Here is a 25,256-nt window from a genome sequence, read left to right on the forward strand (position 1 = left end):
GCATGTTTTGCTACCTGGGTCATATATGACAGAATAAAATAAAGCTTTCTTAATTTTGTAACTCTGGTCTATCTTTGGACCCCGCAGTTCATGCTCTACCTGTTTCTAATGGGTTGTCCATCCCCTTCTCTCCTCCAAACCTCACAGACACAACCCGGATGCCATTCAGCATGCTGGGCAGTGGGGTCTGCAAAGCGAAAGACTAAGGCATAATAATTTATAGATTAAGGGCTACCTAGGCAGATCCAGAAATGACCAGGAGTAGCCAGCTCATCTTAGTTGTGGTTCTAACCACAGCCCATTCTAAGTTACTACAGCTTTTGGCTTGTAACAGGCTTACACTTAAGGCAAGGCTATTTTGCCACTTTATACCAGTCTTTTTCTTCACAGGCTCCCTGTGTGCAGCTTGGATGCTGTTCTCTGGTTAAATAAGCTGTTCTGATATCACTGAGAGCACTCGGCACTGTATCTACTGGAGCCAACTCTGATGATTAAAGGAACAGAGGGGAAAACAGGTCCATTTTTGGATAAACCTGGAACGTCAATCAATACTGAAAGTAAACATGATGACAGAGAGCTGCCTGGGATAAATCTGACTTCATTCTCCAAAGCACAAAAAGCATGCTCAGCGGGGCTCATGCTCGTGTACCTGAGACCCATGCTCGTGCACAACAAAACCCCTCTGTGGCAGCAGGGAACTGCAGGGCAAGGACGCCTTCAGGATTCAGGGAGAAGGGGGTCCTTGGAGGCAGATGTCTCAGTGCCCTGGTTGACAGATCATATGCCCGTCACCGTGCTCTGCAAGGAAGGTGCTGGAGCTGCAAGCCGCTGTTACCGCCCCAAGAATAGATACAGACTCCCTGCACCAGGTGGCAGGCATGAGGTCATTGGAAACTACAACCCCGGGACACTTGTGTAAAGCAGTGCCCCATTTTTACCCCAGGCAGGTGCTTTCGGCTCTGTCTCAGCGTCTTCCTTATTGGTCTGTCACGCTCTTTTGCTGAATCCCCTGTTTCTCTGATGCTGTCAAAATACGGGTGCTGCAACAGCTGTTCACATGTCATTCTCTCAGCAGGATTCATGTGGAGACAGCCCTAAAAGAACAGACAAGTCTCCATTCTTCTTTAAAATTGTATTAACTTACTGAAATCAATTTTTTTTTTCTTTGACAGATCAAACCCTTCATTTGGGAACAGGAAGGAGGAAAAGTAGGAGAAACACACCAAACATGCTTTTGGTTCCTTCCACAATTATTCCTAAATGGGTAACCACATAATAAGTAAATAGATAGGTTCTAGGAATAGTAACAAAAAAATCATTTTCTCCACCTTGCCCTGTTCTGGAGGCAGTTGGTGCTCTGCCCTGAGGGAGTAAGATAGGATTTTTGAGTTTGCCTCAGTATCCAACGGGAATAATCCACATAACCAGTTTGGTCCTTTGTGTATACTTTGTAAAAATTTGGGTTTTTATTAAAAAAATTCATACCCACACATGGTAAAAATAAAATGTATACAGAACACAGCAAAGTCTCCTCACCACTCTAGTTCTTCCATTCCCCCTTCCAGATTCAGCTGTTCCTTTTTTTCTGGTATATTCTTCCAGAAATAGTCCATGCATTACAGTATATATATGCATGTATGGAAGGAGAAGCATAGCACACATGCCCTTAGATTGCATCATTCTGAACTATTTGCTTTGCCATTAAGTAGGCCATAGGGTTCATACTTGAGTAGATGAAATCTCACAATTATATACCCCAAGGAACTGTCTCCGTTTTTTTTTTTTTTTTTGGTTTTTTTTTTTTTTTTTTTTTGGTTATACTACAAATGCATCAGTAAGTGCATTAAATACTTTGAAATGGGTAGGGCATGGACTATAACTTGAAAATGTTTTAGTTGGTACTCGATTTTACATAAGAGCTATAGATCTCTGAAAATGTATATACAAATCAAGTTTTAAAATCAAAACCTACTTCTGATATACTAGGGAGTTGACTATTTAAATGAATCCTATGGCCCAACATTTTTTGAAGAAAAGGATCCCTGCATAAAACAAGTACTATCCATCTGAAATTTCTGTAACTTAGATTTTAAACACGGTATGTTGGGTTTAGTTTAAAGTGACAAACACCTACAGATGTTTTCATTGTAACAATGTAAATAAAAATTCAACGTATTTATACTTCCCAAAGGAGAAGGAGAATTCTAAAAGGAACACTTTTCAATTCATGGACTGATATAAATCATTTAGACTCCCCAATGACACCAGCTACTGTGTGCTTCCGGTCTGTTAGAAGCTATGATTTTACCTTTAAGAGCCCCAGGGCCGGAGAAGAGATGTTTGGAAATTTTAATTCAAGTGGTTCCTGTTTAAAAAAAAAAAAAGAAGAAAAAAAAGAAGAAAAGGGGGTTTTATTTACAGTACGTATTCAAAGCTAAGGTGACCTCAGGTTGAATGTCTTCTGAGTAACAGAAGCATCTTCCTGGCACCTTTCTTGCCTCCCCCACCCACCTCCCAGCTGAAACAAGGCCTGTTTCACAATCTCCTTCTCTCTCCGCCTCCAAATTTCTTTTCCAAATTTTCCTCCTCACCACTCCCTTCACTTCCCAAAGAAATGGTGCAGGTAGCAAATTATGAGGGAGCATTCATGGAAGAAAGAAACGCACTTGTGAAGCAACTGTTATTTCTTTTTTTTTTTTTCTGCCTCAATTTCTATAACTTGCCTTTCCTTAGAGTAATTTTTGGCACTTACATTGGCATTTAAAAGAGGCCCTAATTTTTGCATCTATTGACATTTACATAAAGGAAGCTTCAAAATAGATTTTTCCTCCCTACCTAGGTGAACAGATGCTTCTTGGTTTTCTGGAATAAACACTGGTTTCTCCTCCCACAAGAGCCTGCTGTTTCCCTGATCATCCTGCTGTTTAAAGAGTCTCTGGGGCAGACATTCATCAATCTCCCTCTGGCCATATAAGGCTATTTTGCTCCAGTCACATGCTGGAGGCAATCAGGAATAACAAGCACTATAAAGCAAGAGGAATGCTGAATGTCAGGGGGCCAGACAGGCCAGTTAAAGGGATACACCACTAACAGAGGCTAATTAAGGAGGGCAGCTGGATGGAGTGCATCGCATGTATAAAGAGATGGCAGATGTGAGCTGGAGGGACTGGCCAGGCTCATCTAATGCAATACCACTCTTAAGTGCTGTGGTCAAGCTTAAGAGCACAGCACGGTGTTATTTTTGCACAGGGAATCAGCCCCCAACACTCAAATTCCGAGTGTGCACTTACCAATCACCGTAAGGGTAAGAGATAAGAACCTCAGTTTTGGAGTTCCCTAAGATCACCAGGGAAAAAAAATCCTACAGGAGATTTGTATTAGAACCTTGAGAGTAGCCTCCCCCCACCCCCAACTATATCTTAAATATTTCTCTTGCCTTTTGTGTGTGTTAAATCTGGGCACTGCTAGGGATTGACATGACATTGCTGACACTGAGCTCTGCTGTGTCAGCAACAACGCCTGGCCTGGGATGAGGCCTGCTGGTTGGCTGTGATAGGAGGGCCCATTCTGCCTGCTTAGCTGGTTTCCCAGTGCCAGAGGCAAGCAGGCCTCCCTCCAGCAGGATGACTGACCGGCAGAGGGACTCGGGCACAGATGTTCAACCAGTGCAGCCCCCGCATTACTTCTTCCTGTGTTTCTGTCAACAGGAAATCCCCTGCAGGACAACCTCTGGGAGACCCTGGGAAGCCTTTTGCATTTATGAAACCCCGGGTTGTTCATGAGTCTTCACTGTAAGACAAGCGAAGAGGAAATCGCTAAGGGATATTTAGTGTGGAACTGGGAATGTCCAGGTCACAAGGGAGCCAGCTGGGTCACCTCCCATATGCCAGGTGTCATTCCTGCCTCTCGGTCCCAGCATGCTCCCAGCATGACCCACTTTTCCTATTTGTAGTGGTGCCGGAGAAGGAGGCAGCAGGGGAAGGTGAAAGCCTTCACTGTGGGACAGGCCAGGAGGATGAGTGAACACAGAGCTCAAATGGAGCTTGACAGAACTTCCAACTGGAAGCTGAGCAATTAGAGGCTTAGTTTCAGTTTGAAAGTACCTTCCTTAGGCGGTAGAAACTCAGGATTTCACAAACGTTAATTGTGCTCTGAGATGTTTTTGATTATAATACAGGCTCATTGGAAGACACCCAAAAGTATTTTTTTAAAAAACCATAAAGAAAGAAAGAAATCATGCCACCACAAAGAGATACCCACTGTTAATATTTTGGTATATAACCTTGCAGCCATTTATTTCACAAATGTAAAAAACTTTGCGTGATTTTGCAGAAGTGGTCACGTTTTATTTATATATGTAAATGTATGTGTACATACATACATAAATTGTGCATTTATTAAACATTTATTAAAATTATGTCAAATTATTAGTACTGTTTATAGCCTTTTTCATTTAACAATACATTGTGGACTTTTTATTCAGGTGAATAATAAATCTAATTATTTTTACTGGCTATGTGGCATTTCTATTGTAGAGATATATCATAACTTACATGATGAATCCCCTATGGATGGAACACTAAAGGAAATAATTTCTAATGTCACATATTGATGCCTCTGTCTGATGGTTTCACTGCAATAAATTCTTGAAAGTGTGTTAAGAGTATGCACATTAAAATTTTTCAATTTTAAAAAATGAGTATTTTCTCCACATTGGCTGTAGAGGAGAGATACCAGAATGAGGCTTGCCAAGCAAGTTCATTATGGTTTCCCACCATGGTCTGGGCAGTAAGAGTACAGTAGAGTAGGGGACTTGGGCAATGCTGGATTTTCCTCCTGGATAAGTCACTGTGTGAGGTACCTAGCTTCAGCTGCTGAAAACAAGGCAGGACAGGAGAAGGCAGGCAGTTCTGCATTTCTGTCCAACATGCTGGCTAACCTCTGCTATCAGCAACTTCTAAATTGGTATTGAAGGCCAGGGTCTTGCTAGCCAATTTGCCCCAATTTTCTTTTTCATTCTTAAATGGACTTTCCAGTGCAGAGTGGGCCACGGCACTAAGGCAGGCGAGTAACTACCAAAACCTCGTTAGTCTGCAACTCCCCATATAAAAAGAATGATTACCACTTAAACACCCTGGTAACCTTAGCCTCCATATTCAGAGCTCTTTCCAAAATGGGTCACTCACCATATCCTCAGGGTCTGGAATTTTCACCCCGCTGAAGTACTGATTCGTACTAAATACCTGCTGGTGTCTAGGAATGAGATCTCCTTTGGACAAGAAGAAAGAGATTGGTTAGCAAGGGCTGATCTATGGTTTGTCTCCATCAGTGCTGGGTCTGTGCCTACCACCAGTGAAGGCTGTAGTCTGCTCTTTCAATCAGAGGGAGATGTTGAGGCAACCCTCAACAACATGTACTAAGACCTCAGTGGATGAAGCACCGTGTTAGGTGTAGAGAAGGCATGCACAGAAACTGAAGGCTATGAGGTTCTTGCCCCTCAAAGACTCACAATGTATTTGAGGAATCCAAACAACTCAGAAGCATACACACACACACACACACACACACACACACACACACACACACACAATAATGCCTTTTAAAAAAAATAGCCAACATGCAACAAATACAAAGCAAAATCATATCAACTGAATTCTGATGGGTGGATATAAAAGGGTACTGGCCTACCACTTAGAACAGTGCCTGACACATACAGTCAATAAATATCTGAGGATAAAAGCAAGGGAAAAAGGAAGAGAGGAAGGAAGAAAGAGGGATGAAAGGAGGGAAGGAAGGAGGAGGGGTAGGAGGAGGAAAAGAAGGTAAGAAGGCAAGAAGAAATCATGGAAGATCTTCTAGCTAGAAGGAATTCATTTCCAAATTGGAACCACCTTTTCTTGTTTCATCAAATAGTGATCACTTGGAAATCCCACTTTACCTACTGCTTAGAAAGCATTTACAATATGAATCAATGAAGCAAAAGAAGCATTTCTATATTCTGGAGGATAAGGTGAGGCTCATCCTACCCACATTTCAGCCAAATCAGCTAAAATCACCCTTGTGTAAAATTCTAGGGATATTACATGTGAAGAGGAATTTTGTTCCGAAAATACCAGGAGATACTCAGCAGGGTGCCCCTGGGGTACACCCAGGCCCACTTCCCAAAGCAGAGTGAATGACAAAAACCTCCCAATCAGGGACCCAGAAATACTGCTAACCCAGAAACTGGACTGGAGTTTCCACCCCAGGGTATCAAGTTGTCTAATTTTACAGATTTGTTTTGGAACTTTACCTCTCATGCAAATCCAAAAACTGTTGTCTTGCCCCATTTTGTACAAGCAGCCAAAACAACTCTCTACTACCTCGCCCCGGATCTCAGTGAACTTCATCATGAGCACACTGCTTGTATCTTAACAACTTTCTTCCATCAGGGTGCTGGAAGTGGAGACACAAGAGGGTGCCCTGAAACAAAGGAAGGCTGAGTGCCCCTGGAATTGCTCCAAGGTGCCTTACATACTACTCAAAAAAACCCATCAGCAAATACCTACTGCCTACTACGTGCAGATATTGGTGGAGGAAATCTAGAAATGTAAGACATGATCTCACTCTCAGGTAGCTTACAGTATCTTTGGGGAGATAAAAGTACAAGAAAAGACAGGGTGATGGTAGATGCTCCAAGAGTTTAGAGGAGGAAGTTTGCTTTCAATTGGGGAGTAGTAGCAATTCCCTGACTTTTGAAGAAGGCAGTCACTGCTTATAGATCTTTTCATCCATTCCTCTCCAAGTCTCTCTTCTCCTCCCCTTCCCTCCCCTATCCCACCCCAAGAGTAGAGAGAAAGACAACGAAAGTGACACCAGAAGATCCAGACTTTCTTCCTGACACTTAGAAGGTTTAGAATCTTCTATAGCATCTCAGTGATCCCATCTAGCCTGGCAGACTAGAGTGAAGGATACCCAAAGAATAAATTACAATAATAAAGAATAAATCCTAATAAATGAAATCCTAATAAATGAAATAAAACACAGTAGCATTCTGTAAACTGTTAGGCCCATACAGAAACGTAGCTTTTACTGTTGCTATAATCATTATTCAGAGTTTAACTTGATCCAAACAATGCTGAAGAGAGAGCCTTGTGTCCTTTTGAACAATCGGTATGTATTCACTCTAGTTAATTCTTTTTATTAAAAACAAACGTGGACAACTTTTTCCTTTTTTTTTTTTTTAAATAATCTGTATGCCCAAGGTGGGCTCAAACTCACAACCCCGAGATCAACAGTTGCATGCTCTACAGACTGAGTCAGCCAGGTACCCCCAAATGTGGACACCTTTAATGGAATTATTTAAGTGAGGCTTCTAGAGTACCCCTCCTTTGTGACTGTAAAGGGCATCGAATGAGACTGGGAACTTGGCTCCGTCCTGTATTGACACGGGTCAAACTATTCAGTTTCCCAAAAGGCATAACAAAAACACCACTTACCCAAGGTTTTCCTAATCAGATAGAGCTGATCCACATCTGATTTCCCCGGCCACAGAGGCACCCCTGACAGCAGCTCAGCAAAGACACAGCCAACAGCCCACACATCTACTGGGGGGCCGTACTGGGTGTCCCCCACCAATAGTTCCGGGGAGCGGTACCACCTGGTAGCCACATAGTCTGTGTAGTAGTCACTTGGTCCAGCTGGCCAGTGATGGTACATGGAAAACAGAGAGAGAGCAGTGGAAGGCTGGAATCAAAACAGGCAGGGGGAAGACCTAAGAAATCAAGCTTGTGCCCCATCTTGTGGCTTTTGTAAATCAATGGTTCTCCATACTGGTTGCATATTAAAATCATTAATGTAGTATTTGTTAAATTACTAACGCTTGGGCCCCATCTCAGTCCAGTGAGACCAGAACTCCTGGGGGAGAGCCTGGTGAGTTCTCAGTGTAGTTTTTATAGTTATAGTTAATAGTTCCCCAGATGATTCTAATCTGCAGCCAAAGCTGAAAACCACCACTCTTCTAAAATAGTACTTCTGAGATCACTATTTAAGAAAAAAAAAAAAAAAAAAGAAAGGTAGAAACCAGGAGAATAACATACTCTTTAATAATAACTACTATGGTATAATTTATATAGCATACATTTCTAAGCCACTGTATGTATCTACATGTTTTCAGTAATTGCAGAATTGTAATTTAGGGCATGCTTATGCCCTAAACATATAAGAACTAGCTTTTTATAGCATCAAGAGCCTTTCTCATATAAAGAAATCTCTCTCTCTTTTACAATTATTTAAGAAAATATCAACACTCACTCAAAAGCCGAGCAAATCCAAAGTCACAAAGCTTAATCACTGAATGTTTTGTGATGAGGATATTTTCTGGCTTCACATCTCTATGTATGCACTAGTCACAAAAATCAAAACAAAAACAGATTATCAAGGAGAACTATAACGTATGGGATAAACAGAACTCATGAATATTTAGCAAATATCTGAAAAATCATTAAAACCTTGTACTGGCTGTTTGGATAATAGGCTACAAAATAGCAGCCTAAAATAAATCTAGTACCATACTTATTATAGCCTGAATCACTCCAAATTCCTAAAGGACCCAAGAGGACCAACAAGGAAGAAAGAAAAAATGAAAATAGGGTAGGCAGAATAAACAACAAATAAGTTTTCAGTGTAAGTACATCCCATGAAATATCTGGGACATACTTATACTAAAAAGTTCAGATTGTTTCTCTGAAATTCAAATTTAACTGGGTGCCCTATATTTATTCTGGTAAGCCTAGGTGGAAGGGAAAATGTTAAAAGCCTCTGGGTGAGGCCTGCATCGGGGCTGCAGAAGCTGCAAGTTGATACATAAGCAGAATTCACAGTTCAGTTGTTTAGCTGAGAACAGAACACAGTCCGCCTGGTAAACAGGACAAGCCCTGGGCCTGCTGAGATAAGCTGGGGAAGAGAAGGGCGGGAACCAGAGCTTGCCAAGAGACCTCCCTTCCAGCTCTTGGAATTCATCCTGACAAGATAAACAAGGGTAGACAGAGCTTAGCCTCTGGGGAGAGTCGCTAGATGTCAGCTCTGTCCCACACACAAGTTCTTAGAGCGACATCCACCCCCACGGGACATAGCCCCCACTCCATAACTTAGACTCAAATCACCTGTGGTTTCCAAACCACAGCTGACATTGTTTAACAGGCTAATGTTAGAAGAAAGTTGAAGAATCTTCACATGATTTTCTTATTAAACAACAATTCTCTTGGCAAAGAACAAATCAACAACCTAATTAAGGATTACATAAAAACAACATTTGGGTCAAAATCCCAATTTCCAATAATCTTCCCTTCTCCCAAGCATTTTCCTCTCTGGAGAGGAATGTTGGATCCTGCTGCAATCTGAGAGACCCTCTTTAGCTTACAGCTGAAACCCTGGGGTATTCTTGACTTTCTAGAATTTGGAGAGAGGACAGAGGTTCTTCTTGGGCCTGGCCTAGTTCTCCCTCCAAAGGACCTTCAGGGTGAGAGATCAGTGTGCATGTTTCCCCATGGGTATTTATTATTCTTGAAAATCTGGGGGTGGGGGAGACAATTTCTCAATTATTTTGTTACTATCTATCTGGTTCTCAGCAATTAATGTTCCTGAGATCGCCATTCTTTTCCCACTGGCTTCACATATTACTATAAATGGGTACACCCATGAATATCATGATGACAGATGGTCAGAAGGACTCACAAGCAAGAATGTGTTCCTATTCTGTTCTGGGAATTCTTTTACAAGGTTCTACACCCTCCCCACATCAGTACATGTGGCTGCCCAGAGCTTCAGGGACTCTCCAGGGAACAGTGGTATGTGTTGTATTCCTCTTTACTGTCTCTGATTCTCCCCACCAGGGCCTTTAGGAGGTGTCTCTTGCTCCCCCGTCTTAACACCTGCCTTCAGGAAAGTGCTCACCCCCACTTGCAATAAATAGCAGCATAAGGTGTCCACGCTTTCTGGGATACATGCATTTTGACAAGGATTGTAGCCTTCAGCTGAGTGGAGGCTCCACAGGGGGAAGTGCTGGCGACTTCTGTATTTTCTCCTTCCAGAAAGGCAGTTTCAGGAAAAATCATTTAGGACCTCCTAAGGTAGGGGATTCAGCCCACCGGCTAAATTGAGCCTGGCAGTAGATAGGATATGATATATTGCAGTCAAGGTGCCCTGACGGCCAAAATGAAGCTGAAATATTGGAATCTGGCTTCCGCGTGCAGGGAGGGGGCAGTGCTGTACTGGAGGGAGCAGTCACTTGCCCAGTGTTCGTGGCGTCTTACCACCTGGGCAGCAGCCCCCTGTGCCTCCCACGCAGCCTAGCTCTGGCCAGGACTCTCAGAGACGTCCGCTGGGCTGCTGTGCTCCAGCGTTGGCATTCTTATCTCACCAACACAGACACCAGCATTTGTGCATGGCGCGTGGGACTAAACTAAACAACTAAACAACGCAACTAAACAGGCATGAGCCACCTGGGGCTCCTCTCTCCAGTTTCAGAGCTTTTTGAGGGTGCCAGATCAATGCAGACTCCAGATTCTACTTTAAGCAGTTTCTCACCAATATAAACCTATAACTACTTTCTTAACATTGTAACAATACATCTTTTATGTAACCTGAACAAGTAAGAATAGCCAGGTTGGCATTTTTAGCCTCTGTTAACCCCAACCAGGCTTCAGAAGATTTGGGTGAAAATCATATCCACAAAAGTAGGATGTAAATTTTGTACAAAGGCTCTACCTCAGCTTAAGGGCAGCCTTCTGATTTTTCAAGGGCGATCATGAGACTTACGTTGTGTTTATGGCAAAAATTTACAGCTTGCAATGTCTGCCAAGTTATGCTCTTCACAAGATGTTCTGGTACCCTAATAAAAATAAAGAAGCAACATAAACACATTCTTTAGTGTAGCCATGGAACTCAGCTGAAGGAAGGAAGGAAGGAAGGAAGGAAGGAAGGAAGGAAGGAAGGAAGGAAAGGAAGGAAGGAAAGAGTAAACTAAGACAGGCTTACGTAGTGACACATACCACCATCTACCTCACGGAGCAAATCCAAAGTGTAAAGAGCGTGTGATCAACACACAGTGGGATTCTAGGGACAGCAAGGTAATAGCAGTACTAACATTGACTTCTACAGAAAGGGACCATGAAGACTGAGGGGTTTCCACAAATACTTAGGATCACCTACCTCAAACATCTGTGACACCACTGGAAACCTGCCTGGTAATTTGAGCTCCATTTCTACCAGGAGCTTTTTGTTGATGAAAAGTTAGTTAATACATAGCATAAAAGGTATTGTTGTTTGTTTGCTTTTTTCAAGTGGCTTCAAACTGATGCCTTGAGACAGAATTCATCTTTCATGCACGGGCACATGGTTTCTCCAGACTCCCCAGGCAGCATTTTTTTTTTTTTTTTTTTAAGTAATGAAGATTTTACTGCCAAGAGGGAAGAGGTTTACATTGCACAGCATGTAACAAAAGTGAATAAGTGGTTCTTTCCCACACTGCTTCTCTCTGGCAGCTAGCCGCATCCCACTCCACAACTCTCTGCCCTGTCCTCTATCACCGTTGTCTACACTTGGTGCCACTGCCCCCAGCCTCCCACTTCTTCCCTGACTCTCAGCTTACATAACCAGGGCAACCAGTAGCCCTGTCAGATGCTTTGTGCGAATTAGGAAGAGACTCCTCTTCTGGGAGCCTTTAAAATATATATCGGGCAATGAGTGAAATGACTACAGAGAGAGTACATTTATTTTTAGAGCCTCCCACCCACCATCCGGACTTACTGTTTTTATGAATCAGACGTTAAACAATGGCGTTATGGTCCCCAGCCAGAACTAATAAGTAAACCAGGGAGGAAACTCTCTCTAGTAGTTGTGTTTAGGTGACCAAAACAAGTCACTTCTAGGCTCTGGGATGGGCCACGAGGCCACTGTTGTCACCAGACCAGATGTTCAGGAAATCCTTTCAAGTAGATCAGAGGATGCTTGAACAGAGGATGGGACAATGTGGAGGAAATGAAGAGGCCACCGCCAGGAAGAGCTGGGACGTTTCTGGACCAGAACCATGTCCCTGGGATTGAAGTATCTTCTCTCTAAATTCTCTTCCTTGTCCTAGTGCTACACTGGTACAATGCCAGGAAAACTCACCTGTTTAGAAAGAAGGCCTAGAAAAATACAACTAAGAAGAGGGCACTTTAGAGAAAATGCTTCCCCCAGCCTCACCTTCTTGTCCAGAAAAAATATGGAGCATACTTTGATTATTTAATGAATTAAATATTACTATAAGGTTATCAGTGCCAGGCCACTTTAGTCTCTAAAAACATTTCCCTAAAGAAATTATGCAAAAGGAGCACTTAAAAGTAAATTATAACAGCATATTTACTAATACTCCTCTAAAGCTGGGCCCATTATTACACAGTCCTCAAACGTCCAAACCATCCGGTGGTCATCTTGAGCTAGCTACTCACTTCACTTTATTACTCTGTTTCTTCTCTAAAATGCCAGGGCCTCAGAGTCCATCTCTAAGATCCTTCTTAGCTGATGATGATAGGAGGCAAGTTTTTCACTGCTGAAGAAGGGAGTTACAAAGATAAGAGGGAAATAAATAGAATCCGTTCTGTTGTGTTGGGTTGGAACTGGATATCCACGTAGGTACACAGGGTTCTGTGCCGGAAGGGGCACTATCTTCTGTAGCGTGGTCCAGAGAGCTTCTCTGCTTAAGTTAACATTTGAAGTAGTGGTTACGGGAGTGAGAAGTGGCCAGATTTGGGCAATATTTTCAAAACAGAATCTTCAGGATTTTCTGAAAGATTGGATAGGAGAGACAGAAAGGAACCAAGGAATGATACCAAGGTTTCAGCTTGACTAGCTGGTCCATGGTGGGGCTCTTTACTGAGGAGAATGCTGAGGGAAGATCTGGTTTGGGGGAGGAAAGGTGAATATATTGGGATGCTTATTGGACAGTAAAAGAAAGCCTCTGGGTTGGCAGTTCTGAATTCACAAGGGAGGTCAGGCTGGAAATATAAATTTGGGAAGTATATACATATGGGTGATATTTGGAGCCCTAGGGCTAGATGGAAGCCACGGAAGTGAATACAGAAAAAGAAGAGAAGGTCAAAGTCCTGAGGCCCTACAACAGGTGGAGGTCAGAGAGCAGCGAGGGATTCAGCAAGAGACTGGGGTTGAGTATGGGGGAAAATAAGGTGACACTCAGAAAAGCAGTGTCGCCAAAGCCAAGTGAAGGGAGTGTTTCAAAGGACTTGTGGATTAAGACAGTAGGTTGAACAAGCTCATCTAATTTCACTCCCTCTCCAAACCTGACTAGAGCCACACTGAGAGGTTTTTTCCAAGACCAAAACCTACATGGTCAGAACAGAAGAGATAATAGCAACACATTCTGGAATCTGGAAAGCAGGCGGATGAATGAAAACCGACAGCAGATCCAAGAAAGCCAAAACCTAAGCCAGAAGAGGAGAGAGTGGAAGACCAACCAATTTGTCCCAAAGAATCCTCCAAAGGTGGGGGTGCACCTCCAAGGGTGCAAGACCTGGCAGCCAAGATCCCTCTGGAAGTGGGAGGGGCAGAGGAGTGTGGAAAATCTGTTTTGGAAACAATGAAATCTCTAGATCCCTTCCCCTATTGTATCTCAGTAGGGAGCACTCTTCCCCCAACCTAGTAGAAGGCTGGAGTTTTGTTTTCTGGAGAGTGTAAAATAGAGGATGTTTGGTACAGTTGAGATGGTGGATACTGTTCCCAAAACAGAGGATTAAATGATTATGTACATACTAACTGGCGAATGCTGAGACTCCCCAGGCTTCTTCCCTCACTGGCTCTAACAAAGCTGGCGGCCAGACTTCACACTCCAAGGAAAATACTGGAAGACATTTATGGAGGAAGCTCAGGAGGAAAGATCTGAAAATTCTGACATTAGGGTTCCCCAGCAAATGAACCAGCCAGATAACCCCACAGTGAAGCCCAGAGCTTCCAATAGCACCCTACTCTTAACCATGGGCATTATCTAATGTCCAAGGAAAGCCTGAAATGAGAAGGGTAGAGATCAAAACAAACAGAAAGAAAACAACTTAAAAGAAACAGAAACCGTGGAGGGTGACGAGAACTTGAAAAAAAAGAAAAAGAGGGGCACCTGGGTGGCTGAGTCAGTTAAGCAGCCGACTTCTGCTCGGGTCATGATCTCATGGTTCATGAGTTTAAACCCAGCGTCAGGCTCTGTGCTGTCAGCTCAGAGCCTGGAGCCTGCTTCGGATTCTGTGTCTCCTTCTCTCTCTGCCCCTCCCCCGCTCACACACATGCCCTCTCTCTCTCTCAAAAATAAATAAAACATTAAAAATTTTTAAAGAAAAGAAAAAGAAAAAAAGAAAAACATTAATAGAGAAAAGGAAAGCTGTTGCATCCACGAAACAAGAAAAAGACACTATAAAAAAAGCAAAAGGACCAATTAGAGTCCAGAATCCAAATAACAAAAGGCCCAGAAAGGAAAATACAGAAAACAAAGGATAGTAAATCAGTAATAAAACAATTGAAATTTTCTTCCTCAGACAAAAGGAGCCCACCAAGTGCCAGCATAAGGGGTAAAAAGCAAGGCCCATGATTTTCATAATGCAGAATTCTGTGAACAAAGAGAGGAAGCTTCTGGAAATAAAAAAGAAACGGACTTCACAAAGGAGCAGAAAATAGAATGGCAACAGACTTCTTAACACTGGAAGATAGAGAGCACTTCAAAAATGCTTTCAAGGGGAGGCTGGGTGGCTCAGGCAGTTAAGTGTCCGACTCTTGATCTCAGTTCAGGTCATGACCTTGTGAGGTCAGCCCTGCATCAGGCCCTGCATTGAGCATGGAAACTGCCTGGGATTCTCTCTCTCCTTCTCTCTCTCCCCCTCCCTGCTCATACTCTGTCTCAAAAATAAATAAATATTAAAAAATTTTTTTGAAGGACTATTATTTTCTAAAAAAACAAACATACAAATCTATATTCACACAAAATACCAATCAATTGTGTGAAAGAATTTTTAAAGTGCAAAGGCAAGACTTCAATCTCTCTCTTTTTTATTTTTATTATTTTTTTAATGTTTGTTTATTTTTGAGAGAAAGAGACAGAGTGTGAGCAGGAGAAGGGCAGAAAGAGAGAGGGAGACACAAAAAGGGAAGCAGGCTCCAGGCTCTGAGCTGTCAGCACACAGCCTGACACAGGGCTTGAACTCACAAGTGGTGAGACCATGACCTGAGCCGAAGTTGGACACCCAACTGACTGAGCCACCCAGGCGCCCCCCCCAACTCTCTTTTTTAGACCTCTCATACACCGTTTCTCAGGGAGCCCCTGGAGGAAGCACCCCACTCAAAGAAGTAGACTATAAAAGATTACTTGAAACAGAGAAAACTGGATGCCTGACACACAAGAAGGAAGCAACAGGAATCTCCTGGAGGATAGTGAAGGGAGATGTTCTATGATAACGGCATTCCAGGCATGGAAAACAACTTGTCCAGATTGGAATAGCTGACTCAAGAGCCAGGCATGTTGAGGGTTGTCACCACCATGCCCTCTGCCTTATACCATCTCAAATAAATATGAACATATTTAACAAACAGATGCTTTGGAAGAGTCTGCATCCATGTTCAAATTTTGAGTACCAGGCTATACTTTTCTTGTGTGCAATTCCATAAACAAAGTCAAGTTATAATCAGAATGGTGTTTGGCAGTCAAAGGATTGGGATGAGGGAAAGTAGGCAGTATGACTACTAGCCTGGGCTAGCTTCTTTGCATCCATCTCCAAATTAGGGGATGCAATTATAAAACAATGCAATTATAAAACAATGCAAGTTATAAAACATATATAATCAGTCAATTTTATGTATTTTTTTAAAGTTTATTTACTTATTTTGAGAGACAGTGAGAGAGAGAGAGAGAGAGAGAGAGCGAGAGTGTGCATGCAGGGGATAGGCAGAGAGAGAATCCCAAGCAAGCTCCATGCTAACAGCATGAGGTCATCATGACCTGAGCGGAAATCAAGAGTGGGACACTTAACCGACTGAGCCACCCAGGTGTCCCTAAAAGTAGGTATGTTTGAATCAGGAGATAGTGCCTGAATACTCTTTAAAAAACGCAGAACTGGGGCGCCTGGGTGGCGCAGTCGGTTAAGCGTCCGGCTTCAGCCAGGTCACGATCTCGCGGTCCGTGAGTTCGAGCCCCGCGTCAGGCTCTGGGCTGATGGCTCGGAGCCTGGAGCTTGTTTCCGATTCTGTGTCTCCCTCTCTCTGCCCCTCCCCCGTTCATGCTCTGTCTCTCTCTGTCCCAAAAATAAATAAACGTTGAAAAAAAAAAAATTTAAAAAAATAAAAAACGCAGAACTGAATGATGTAGAATACAATCTATTTAAATATGGATATACATAGAAAAATAATTAGAAAACTATTTCTCAACCTGTTAATTTTATTTCTATGTTTCTGTGTTGCTTGAAACATTATTGCAACAAACAATGTATCACTTTTAATCTAAAAATAGTTTTAGTGTTTTATAAAAGTTGTGGAATTCCATTGCCAGAAACTGAAAACTTGCAGTAATAACCTTCCCCCACCAGATGTTCTTTGAACAAACTCCATCAGAGGCAGAGGCAGAACCAGTGGTAATGGGAAAGAAGTATTATGTCTGGCTGCACTTACAGAGGGATAGAAAAATGAGGAGGGAATCCAGAAACTAGTCACTTACCAAACTTTGACCGAGGACAGACCAACAGTTTAAGAATAAGTATATTAAGTTCTTCAGAAGATAAGGAACGGTAATATGTTTGTTTGAGGGCAAATATAAACAACATAAGCACCACACTGGAAATTATAATGGATACATATTTATGTCACTGTAGCAGGATACATGTCTTGTGCACAAACTTGCTTGTTAGTAGCAACATGAATTTGAATCTTTTCCAAAAGCTTTCCAAAGGAGTACAAGAAGTTACAAACATGATAATGAGGCAATGAATTAGTGTCCATTTCAGATTCAAAGTAGAGACAGGTCTTTTGAGTTTTATTTGTCAGGAATTATTTTTAATGATTAAAATGTAACCACAGTGATACATGCAACATGGGGGAAGTATTTTAAAAAACATAAACAGGGGCGCCTGGGTGGCTCAGTCAGTTAAGCATCTGATTTCAGCTCAGGTCATGATCTCATGGTTTGTGGGTTCGAGCCCCATGTCAGGCTCTCTGCTATCAGTGCAGAGCCAGCTTGGGATCCTCTGTCCCCCTCTCTCTCTGCACCTCCCCCACTTGTACTCTCTCTCTCAAAAATAAATAAACATAAAAAAATAAGTAAAATGAAAACTATAACATTCATAATTCAAGGTATCACTATTAAAATATTAAGTGTATTATTTTTCTTTTTTTCTATCTATATATGAATTCTATGAAAAGAAATTATGTATTTTTATTATAGCATTTTTCTTCATTTTGCAATTACTCATGAACATTTTTCTATTTCAGTGTTTGGGTTTTTTTTTTAACATTTATTTATTTTTGAGAGACAGAGACAGAGTGCAAGTGGGGGAGGGACAGAGACAGAGGGAGACACAGAATACAAAGCAGGTTCCAGGCTCTGAGCTGTCAGCACAGAGCCCAATATGAGGCTCGAACCCATGAATGGTGAGATCATGACCTGAGCTGAAGTCAGACACTCAAACGACTGAGCCACCCAGGTGCCCCTATTTCAATGTACGGTTTGTTTTTTTTTTTTTTTTTTTTTTTTAACGTTTATTTATTTCTGAGACAGTGAGAGACAGAGCATGAATGGGGGAGGGTCAGAGAGAGGGAGACACAGAATCCGAAACAGGTTCCAGGCTCCGAGCTGTCAGCACAGAGCCCGACGCGGGGCTCGAACTCACGGACCGTGAGATCATGACCTGAGCCGAAGTCGGCCACTCAACCGACTGAGCCACCCAGGCGCCCCTCAATGTATGTTTTATCTATAAGCATGATTCTTAGTGGCCCCACTGTATTTCATTGTAAAGACATACCATAATTTACTTAACCAGCCATCTATTATTGGACATTTCAGTTGTTTCCAATGTTTACACTATAAAAAAATCCTTTAACGGGGCACTTGGCTGGCTCAGGTGGTAAAGAGTGCAACTCTTGATCTTAGGGTCGTGAGTTCAAGCCCCACAGTAGGTGTAGAGCTTACTTAAAAATTTTTTTTAATAAAAAAAAAACATAGAAAATCCTTTAATAATAAACACTTGTATAACTAAACCTTTGTGCATATACTCAATTATTTTCTTATGATAAATTATTAGAAGTAGAGTTGCTTGATCTAAGATTTGTCTCTAAAGCTGTTAATACACAATATGCCAAACTGCCCTCTGGACAGGCTGCTCCAGCAGTGTACTGATCATTTCCTTTCACAATATTAGGTTTTAGAATTTTATTTATTTTTTTAGGTAGGTGCCACGCCCAAAGTGGGACTTGAACTCGCTACTCTGAGATCAAGAGTCACATGCTCTACCAACTAAGCGAGCCAGGCTCCCCAGATTTTAGAAGTTTTAGTCAAAGTAACTATCTTAAAGTGAAAAATAATCGAAACACTGTTATTATTACCCTTCTTCAAAATCATTTTGTAAGTATCAGTTTATTGGGCTGCTAACTTGGTCATCCCACAACAAGTATTAGGGATATACCAAGTGCCGAGAATTAAGGTACAAGATACTGGGGATACACAGAGGAGGAAGGCACAGCTCTTGCCCTTGAAGATTTTTACAATTTACTGTGCAAATGGAGTCTGTAACAGAAATAATCCCAGAAGATACTATGGATACCAAAGAAAGGAACTCCTGACTCTTCTCACCGTCAGCTAAAATAGTTACCACACAGGAGGTCATATTTGAGTCATATCTGAAGGACAGGCAGGGGTGTGTAGGCAGAGTAGAGAAGGTAGGGCAATGCAGACTGAGAAAGCAACTGTCCTACTGAACGAGGCTCAGAATGGAAATGATTCCATGGGGCAGTATCACATTTTATGTGGCAATCTGGGGAGAAATGGGGCTGTGAAACCTGGTGTCCCATGTTAGGACCACATCAGTAAGCTTTGGGGAGCTATTACAGGGTTTTATAAAGAGGACTGGTAAGATCCACTTTGTATTTCAGAAATTTGTACTTAGAAATACAAAATGGTGATCACGGGACATTCTGGAGTGAGTGCACAAACTGAAGGAGGACCCCACCTGACACCAGGAAAACACCGGCATCCGCATGCTATCCTTTGTTGATATTATCCAACAGATTAAACATGATGTTGAAGGAGACCTGCGGTCTTCTGACCTCTAGGGTATTAGATCAACAATTCATAGCACTTTAGACCTGAGAGTCCCCTTAAACTTCACCTCGTCCTAAACTCTCATTTTCACAGGTGAGAACACCTGGAAGCAACTTGCCAAAGGTCACACATGTGATGTTGACCCACTTTTACGGGGGATGTACTTATAAAGTGCTATTTTATAATATGAGAAATTTCTAAGTTGAAAAACAAAAGGTTTCCTATGAATTTCAAAATCTTTGGTTGATGCAGTTTAATGACATTTACTCCTTAATGATGACAAGCAAAAATTTGAAATAGCATTTAAAATAGATTGGAGAATTGTCAACTATTCAGTATAATGGAAAGTAACTTTTATTTTTAAAAACAAAAAAAATCCTTAAACTTCAAAATAAATAAATGAATATAATTTGGTTTAGAATAAATCTTATTTTTTAAGTTTGCTCATTTATCAGCATTCCTTCGGTCAATCTTCTATTTAACAAACCACAGCACATCATCATTTGGAAATGTTGCTTGTACTTAACCTCACATGTATCTACGGGTCCTTCCCTTACCCACCTCCATATTAAAGCACTTTCTATTTCCTGGAACATACATAACATATTTTAGCCAGTGGAGTTAAAAAAAAAAAATCTGCTTCCAAACTCTAATGGCTCCTTGTCCTATCCTTTTTTCTTCTGCTCAAACTATATGCCAAAAAAAGAATTGACTCCCAACTGCTTTCAGCCCCCCACTGATCAGTGTTTCCAAGTGACTCAACCTAACATGATTCATCAAGCTCCCTGCAACATCTCCCTAGTAGCACATAGCCAGGAGTAATTTATACTAATAGGTTTAACTGAAATGTCAGTTGCAAGCTATCAAAAGAGCAAATATCAACATACTAACAGTTTTCCTCCCTTGAACACATAATTTCTCTGTATCAATGACTTTCTGAAGAGAAGTGTCTGTTCTCTGGGCTCTCTCTGGCTGTGTAAATTAACACGAAAAGACTATGCCATGGTCACTCACAAACCACAAGCTGCTTTAATCCTATTTGTCTGGATATCATGGCTGATCACATAACTACCACCACGTGGCAAAGAGCAAACACTTGGCCGGGGTTTGAAAGCATTGTTGAGAGAGCCACAGGCTCCAGTCACGGGGTGTGATTGTGAGCAGGGATGGGGCACCAGTCCACCATTCTGATACATGAGGCCACTCTGCATATTGTCCTCAGCCAAAGCTGGGCTCCCAGGAGCACAGCAAAAGGAGGGGATGGGCTATCCTTACCTGCTCACATGTTTGAAGTCTCTCTCACTATTCAACTCAAAGGCCACCTCCTCCAGGAAGTCTCCTTGGATCTACGTTGAATTCTATCTTCCAGGCCTGCTAAACATTCTACCCTCTCCATCTGGCCACAGTGATTAGCCTCCAGGTTAGCTCCATCACTTGAACCGAAGCAGAGTCTTCCAATGACTTTATATGCAGATGCTACCTTCTTCTAGAACTTTCTTTCCTCTAGAATAGCTACATAGGTTGATAAAAGCCCGTGGCAATGCTTCCTATTTCGTATTTTCCCCTTCTATCGCATACCATTGACACATACTCTCCCAAAGCCACCTTATAAGACTCCTCTGCAAGGCAGAGTGAAGCCAGCACAGAGAAGAGTTGGGAGAGAGAGAAAATGCAACACTGACGGTGCTTTAAGCATCCAGTTGAGGAGTGGGTGGGTGCCCAAGTCCCCAAGTGCTTACTCTGGCAAGAGGCTACTGTCAACCAGAGGAAGGGACACACACACTTTTGTGTGTTTTTTTTCTTTTTTCAAACAAAAGCTCTGTCTGCTCACCAAGCCTTCCTGTAATGCACACAAAGCAGCTGCCCATGCCAGAAAGGGGTGTGTGATAAGGTCACCAGAGCCCCCAAGTCACGCCATCCTTCCCGGCCACAGCCACCCCAACATTCCTTTTTCACCTACACTTGCCTTAAGTGGGTTCTTGCCACCTGTAACCAAAGAATTCCTGACCAAGACACCAGACCAGACTCCCAGATCGCTTCAGCTGAAGTGTTACGTTTGTTTTCGCCTTAAGCCTCCTATTGGCCGTCGTCTTTGGACTCTTGCCTTCAATCTCTGAGTCCTTACACCTCCCTAGTCAGGCACGACTAACCAGTAATCTTCCTTTTCTTTCTTAGAGACCAAGAGGGCTTCTATGCACAGATAGTATAACAAAGAAATGAAGTTCAATCTAATAATGCTGCTGCTTTCTTCATGAAAACAATTAGTTATGACCTGCTTCCCAGTCTTTTCAGTAACTCTTCTGCTGTCAGGCCCAGCAGCGGAGTAAACCTGTTCTTGCCCGATCTGCAAAAGGGGCCATTGCTAATTTTCCCTCATGAATCCTGGCGTGTGGTGCCGTGTTTCATTTGTAAGGGATGGATCACTCACCCTCTTTGGTGTCTGTCCAACTCATGGAGAACGGTGTGGTCACAGTACTCAAACACCAGGTGAAGCTTCCGCTTCCTTCTGAAGACTTCGATAAGGTTAACCAGGTTGGGATGCTTGAGTTGCTGAAAACACAAAAAGCAAGGTGCTAGGCGGGGGCCGTGAAAGACCCCTTTCTCCAACTTGGATCCAATTAAAAGAGAGCCGTTTGTCCTTTGGGAACTTTCTTGTCTTGGACTGAAGGAGGCTGTAAACAGTATGATCTTACTTCTCTCAAGGAGCTGTTTGTCAGCGGCTTGTAAATAATTACAGCATAAGGGCACCTGGGTGGCTCAGTCGGTTAAGCCTCTGACTTTGGCTCAGGTCATGATCTCAGGGTTCGTGAGTTCAAGCCCCACGTCTGGCTCTGTGCTGTCCGTGAGGAGCCTGCTTCAGATCCTCTATCCCCAGCTCTCTCTCAGCTCCTCCCCCACTTGTGCACTCTCTCTCTCAAAAATAAACATTAAAAAGAAATTAAAAATAAAAACAAAGTTATAAAACAAAATGATTACAGCATAACCTAGGTGGTTGGTGAAGGCAAAGAGAGAGATGGGAAGGCCAGAAAAGAAAGGAGAATAAAAAAGAGGGGGCGATATTTAGTTAATGCAAGTTCATCTTCAGATGAGGATCAAATGTCCCTTCCTAAAGAGGTGTCTTTGGACCTCCCCAGGCTGGTTCAGTGTCCCTGTATGTCTCCTAGCCCCCCTGAACTATGTCTCCTTGGCAATCCTTTGGAATTACTAAGATCATTCATTTGATTGTTTAACATCCTCTGCTGTCAATAGATACAATATTTCATGAAAAGAAGAATCATGACCTCAGGATTCTCCTGTTGCCTCAAAACGATGTGGCTGTACTCCCAGCCCAGGGCTTTGCACATAATAGATGGGGGGTGCCTGGGTGCCTCAGTCGGTTAAGCATAATAGACATTTGATAATTATTTGTGAAAGAAGGAGTAAATCATGTTTCCTAGCTTGATGAAACACTTTAAGACAGAAAAATGATGTGCCTGAAGGTGCGCGTGTAGAGGAAAAAAAAAAAGTGGGGAATCAATGTTGTGTTGCCAAAGATAAACCTTGCACTTAGCTTCCTGGACGCTTCTGTCCATAATCCTGTCTGAAGCACTACAACTAGGCAAACTAATAATTGTGAAGGGAGACACAGTGATTAACTTTCTTCAGGACATGAAGGCCTCCAGGCACTGGTCTAAGAAACAAAAGAAGGAGCCATAAGGCTTCCTAAGGCCTGTCCTAGAAGCCAGGGGACACTACTGCCGCTTCATTCTAGAAGTCCAAGAAAACAAAGCACAAGGCTCAGCCCTGAAGAAGCCCGGGATGAAGTACCGCAGGCAGAGAGGCCCAGGTGTCCTCGCTGAGCTCATTCCCCAGCCACCGCCAACTTAAATTCAGCTGCCTGAGTGAACCGGGCAAGACCGACTGAAGGAACCCTTCCCCAAGCCACAGAATTGTGAGAAATAAAACATCACTCTTGCTTGAAACTACTAAGTTTAAGGCGCAGTGGAGAACCTGTACCAGCTCACAGGGGGACTTTTGAAACCACAGGTGTGTAGGCCCCATGCCCAGAGACACTGAATTGGTCTTAGGGGCCAAGCATCTTGTTTTCTCTCAAAATTCTCCAGGTGATTCAAGAGGTAGCCAGAGGTATTAATCACGGATGAGCAGATACTTCGTAAAAGGTAAAAAAGGTAGAAGGAGAAAAAGTGAAGATCTTGAACTGCATGCGATATTCGTACGCGCAGTGAGAAGAGAGGCAGCCAGCAAGGGAAATACTAAACAAGACGGGTATTTTCTCGCTTTCTTTGTAAAATCCCTCTGTAACCATCTTCAAGATATGAAATTCTTCCCGTAGATGTTACACTTGGTGAAACAAAGCCACGATACTCTAAGGGCCATTAGTCCCAGGTGGGCCTTAGAACAGAGGGCCCTACAAACTATAAAATCTCTTATTTATGTTAACATACCTGGAAACATTTAGCCTGAACTAACATTTTCCAGACAGAGTAGGGCAGATCTGACTACTGTCTTGAACTAAAAAAAAAAAAAACTGCACGGACTTCGATGTCTCAAACAGCAAACAATCAGCTCAAAGGGCCGAAACAGTAGCATTACGACATAATTAGCAGAAAGCAGGGGTTTTCTTTCAGGCTCTGAAAAATCGCTGTCCACAGGTCCAGACTTCAAATCTTAGATTCTTTTAATTTTCCGTGTTCGATATGCAGTCCTCATTTATATCTCCAGCCAGCCTTTGAAGCACAAGTACAGATACATCAGTTGTACCCAAATGAATACCCAGACCTTCTCTGGATACCAAGACTGGTGCCCCCACCTTGTCATGTGCACATCTGCAGGGATTGTGGCAGGGTGCTGCTACCTCAGGATAAACCCCAAAGGTCCTCTCAGTTTGGCTTCTGCTTATGTCTCCAGCCTCATCTCTTATAACTTCCCCCCAAAGGCCCTGAACTTCACTCACTTCCTTGAAGGCTGGTGCTCCCTTTCCTCTCAGGACCTGCTCACCTGGCTCTCTCTCTGGAACACTCCCTTCATCTGGAGGTCACTTTCTCTGTCTGGCTTCCTCCCCCCAAACCCTGATGCACCTAGTGGGCACTAACCAGGCACTGTAGTGCTGGAGCCCGAGCATGGGTACCCCGTGAGAGGTGAAGGGCACTGTTACAACAGTATCCACTGAACCAAGGGGGACCAAACATACACTACACCCGTCTTTCTATTACTATACACCTTTGCAAAGCCAAAACCCTAGTAACTGTAAGATAGTCTCTTCAGATAACACGTAGATTCTTTCCAATTTGTGGCTGTTGTAAGTAAGGTTTTGGTGAACAAATTACTCACTGGTTGACCTTAACTTTGAATACATTCACTTCAGGCCTCAACCTCCATCAATGAGAGCAGGAAGCTCAAGGGTTGGCTTGTGTGGCTAGGATAATGCCACACAAGGAGCACTCAACAGTGTCAGTTGAGTACAGTAGCCTCTTCGTGAAGGGTAACTGCTGATATTATTATTTGGAGTTAAATCTATTTTTACATAGGATGATTTCCTCTACTCAGAGTATTCAACAGCTACTTATTGATTTTAGTGTGCATGAGATAAAGTCTTAAGGACATAGAGACAAAGTGAGTCATGCCCCTACCCTCCAAGAGCCTAGAATCTAAGAGGGAAAGGAGATACTGAGCAAGTAATTACAGCTATGATAAATGCCACCAAAAGCAAGGCAAGGGTGCCTAGTTTGAAGATGGTGGGTGGTCCAGGGAAGATCTTGACGAAGTTAGGTAGACACTATCTAGAGCACCAAAAATACAGCTTTATGGCTCTAGAGATGGCCAAATTGCTTTCCAAAAGGATCACAGATATTTACACGTAGGTCAGGAGCATGAGAGTACTTTTTACCATACGTTGGCCAGCTATATATATAGATCTATAGTTATATATAGATAGCTA

General features: G+C 42.6%; 1 protein-coding gene across 1 annotated transcript in view; it reads right to left on the bottom strand.

Moving 5' to 3' along the window:
- CDKL1 (cyclin dependent kinase like 1) overlaps positions 1 to 25,256 on the bottom strand; it is a 58,671-nt gene that overhangs the window by 3,266 nt on the left and 30,149 nt on the right. The window contains exons 3-9 of the mRNA XM_003987625.5: positions 21,747 to 21,868; positions 10,798 to 10,870; positions 8,293 to 8,383; positions 7,479 to 7,679; positions 5,187 to 5,269; positions 2,309 to 2,365; positions 939 to 1,094 (exon numbers count right to left, since the gene is read on the bottom strand). Coding sequence (XP_003987674.3) covers positions 939 to 1,094; positions 2,309 to 2,365; positions 5,187 to 5,269; positions 7,479 to 7,679; positions 8,293 to 8,383; positions 10,798 to 10,870; positions 21,747 to 21,868 — 783 coding nt within the window. The remainder of the gene's footprint in view (positions 1 to 938; positions 1,095 to 2,308; positions 2,366 to 5,186; positions 5,270 to 7,478; positions 7,680 to 8,292; positions 8,384 to 10,797; positions 10,871 to 21,746; positions 21,869 to 25,256) is intronic.

Source organism: Felis catus, chromosome B3 (genome assembly GCF_018350175.1).
Source record: "Felis catus isolate Fca126 chromosome B3, F.catus_Fca126_mat1.0, whole genome shotgun sequence".
In the NCBI taxonomy this organism is placed as follows: domain Eukaryota; kingdom Metazoa; phylum Chordata; class Mammalia; order Carnivora; family Felidae; genus Felis; species Felis catus.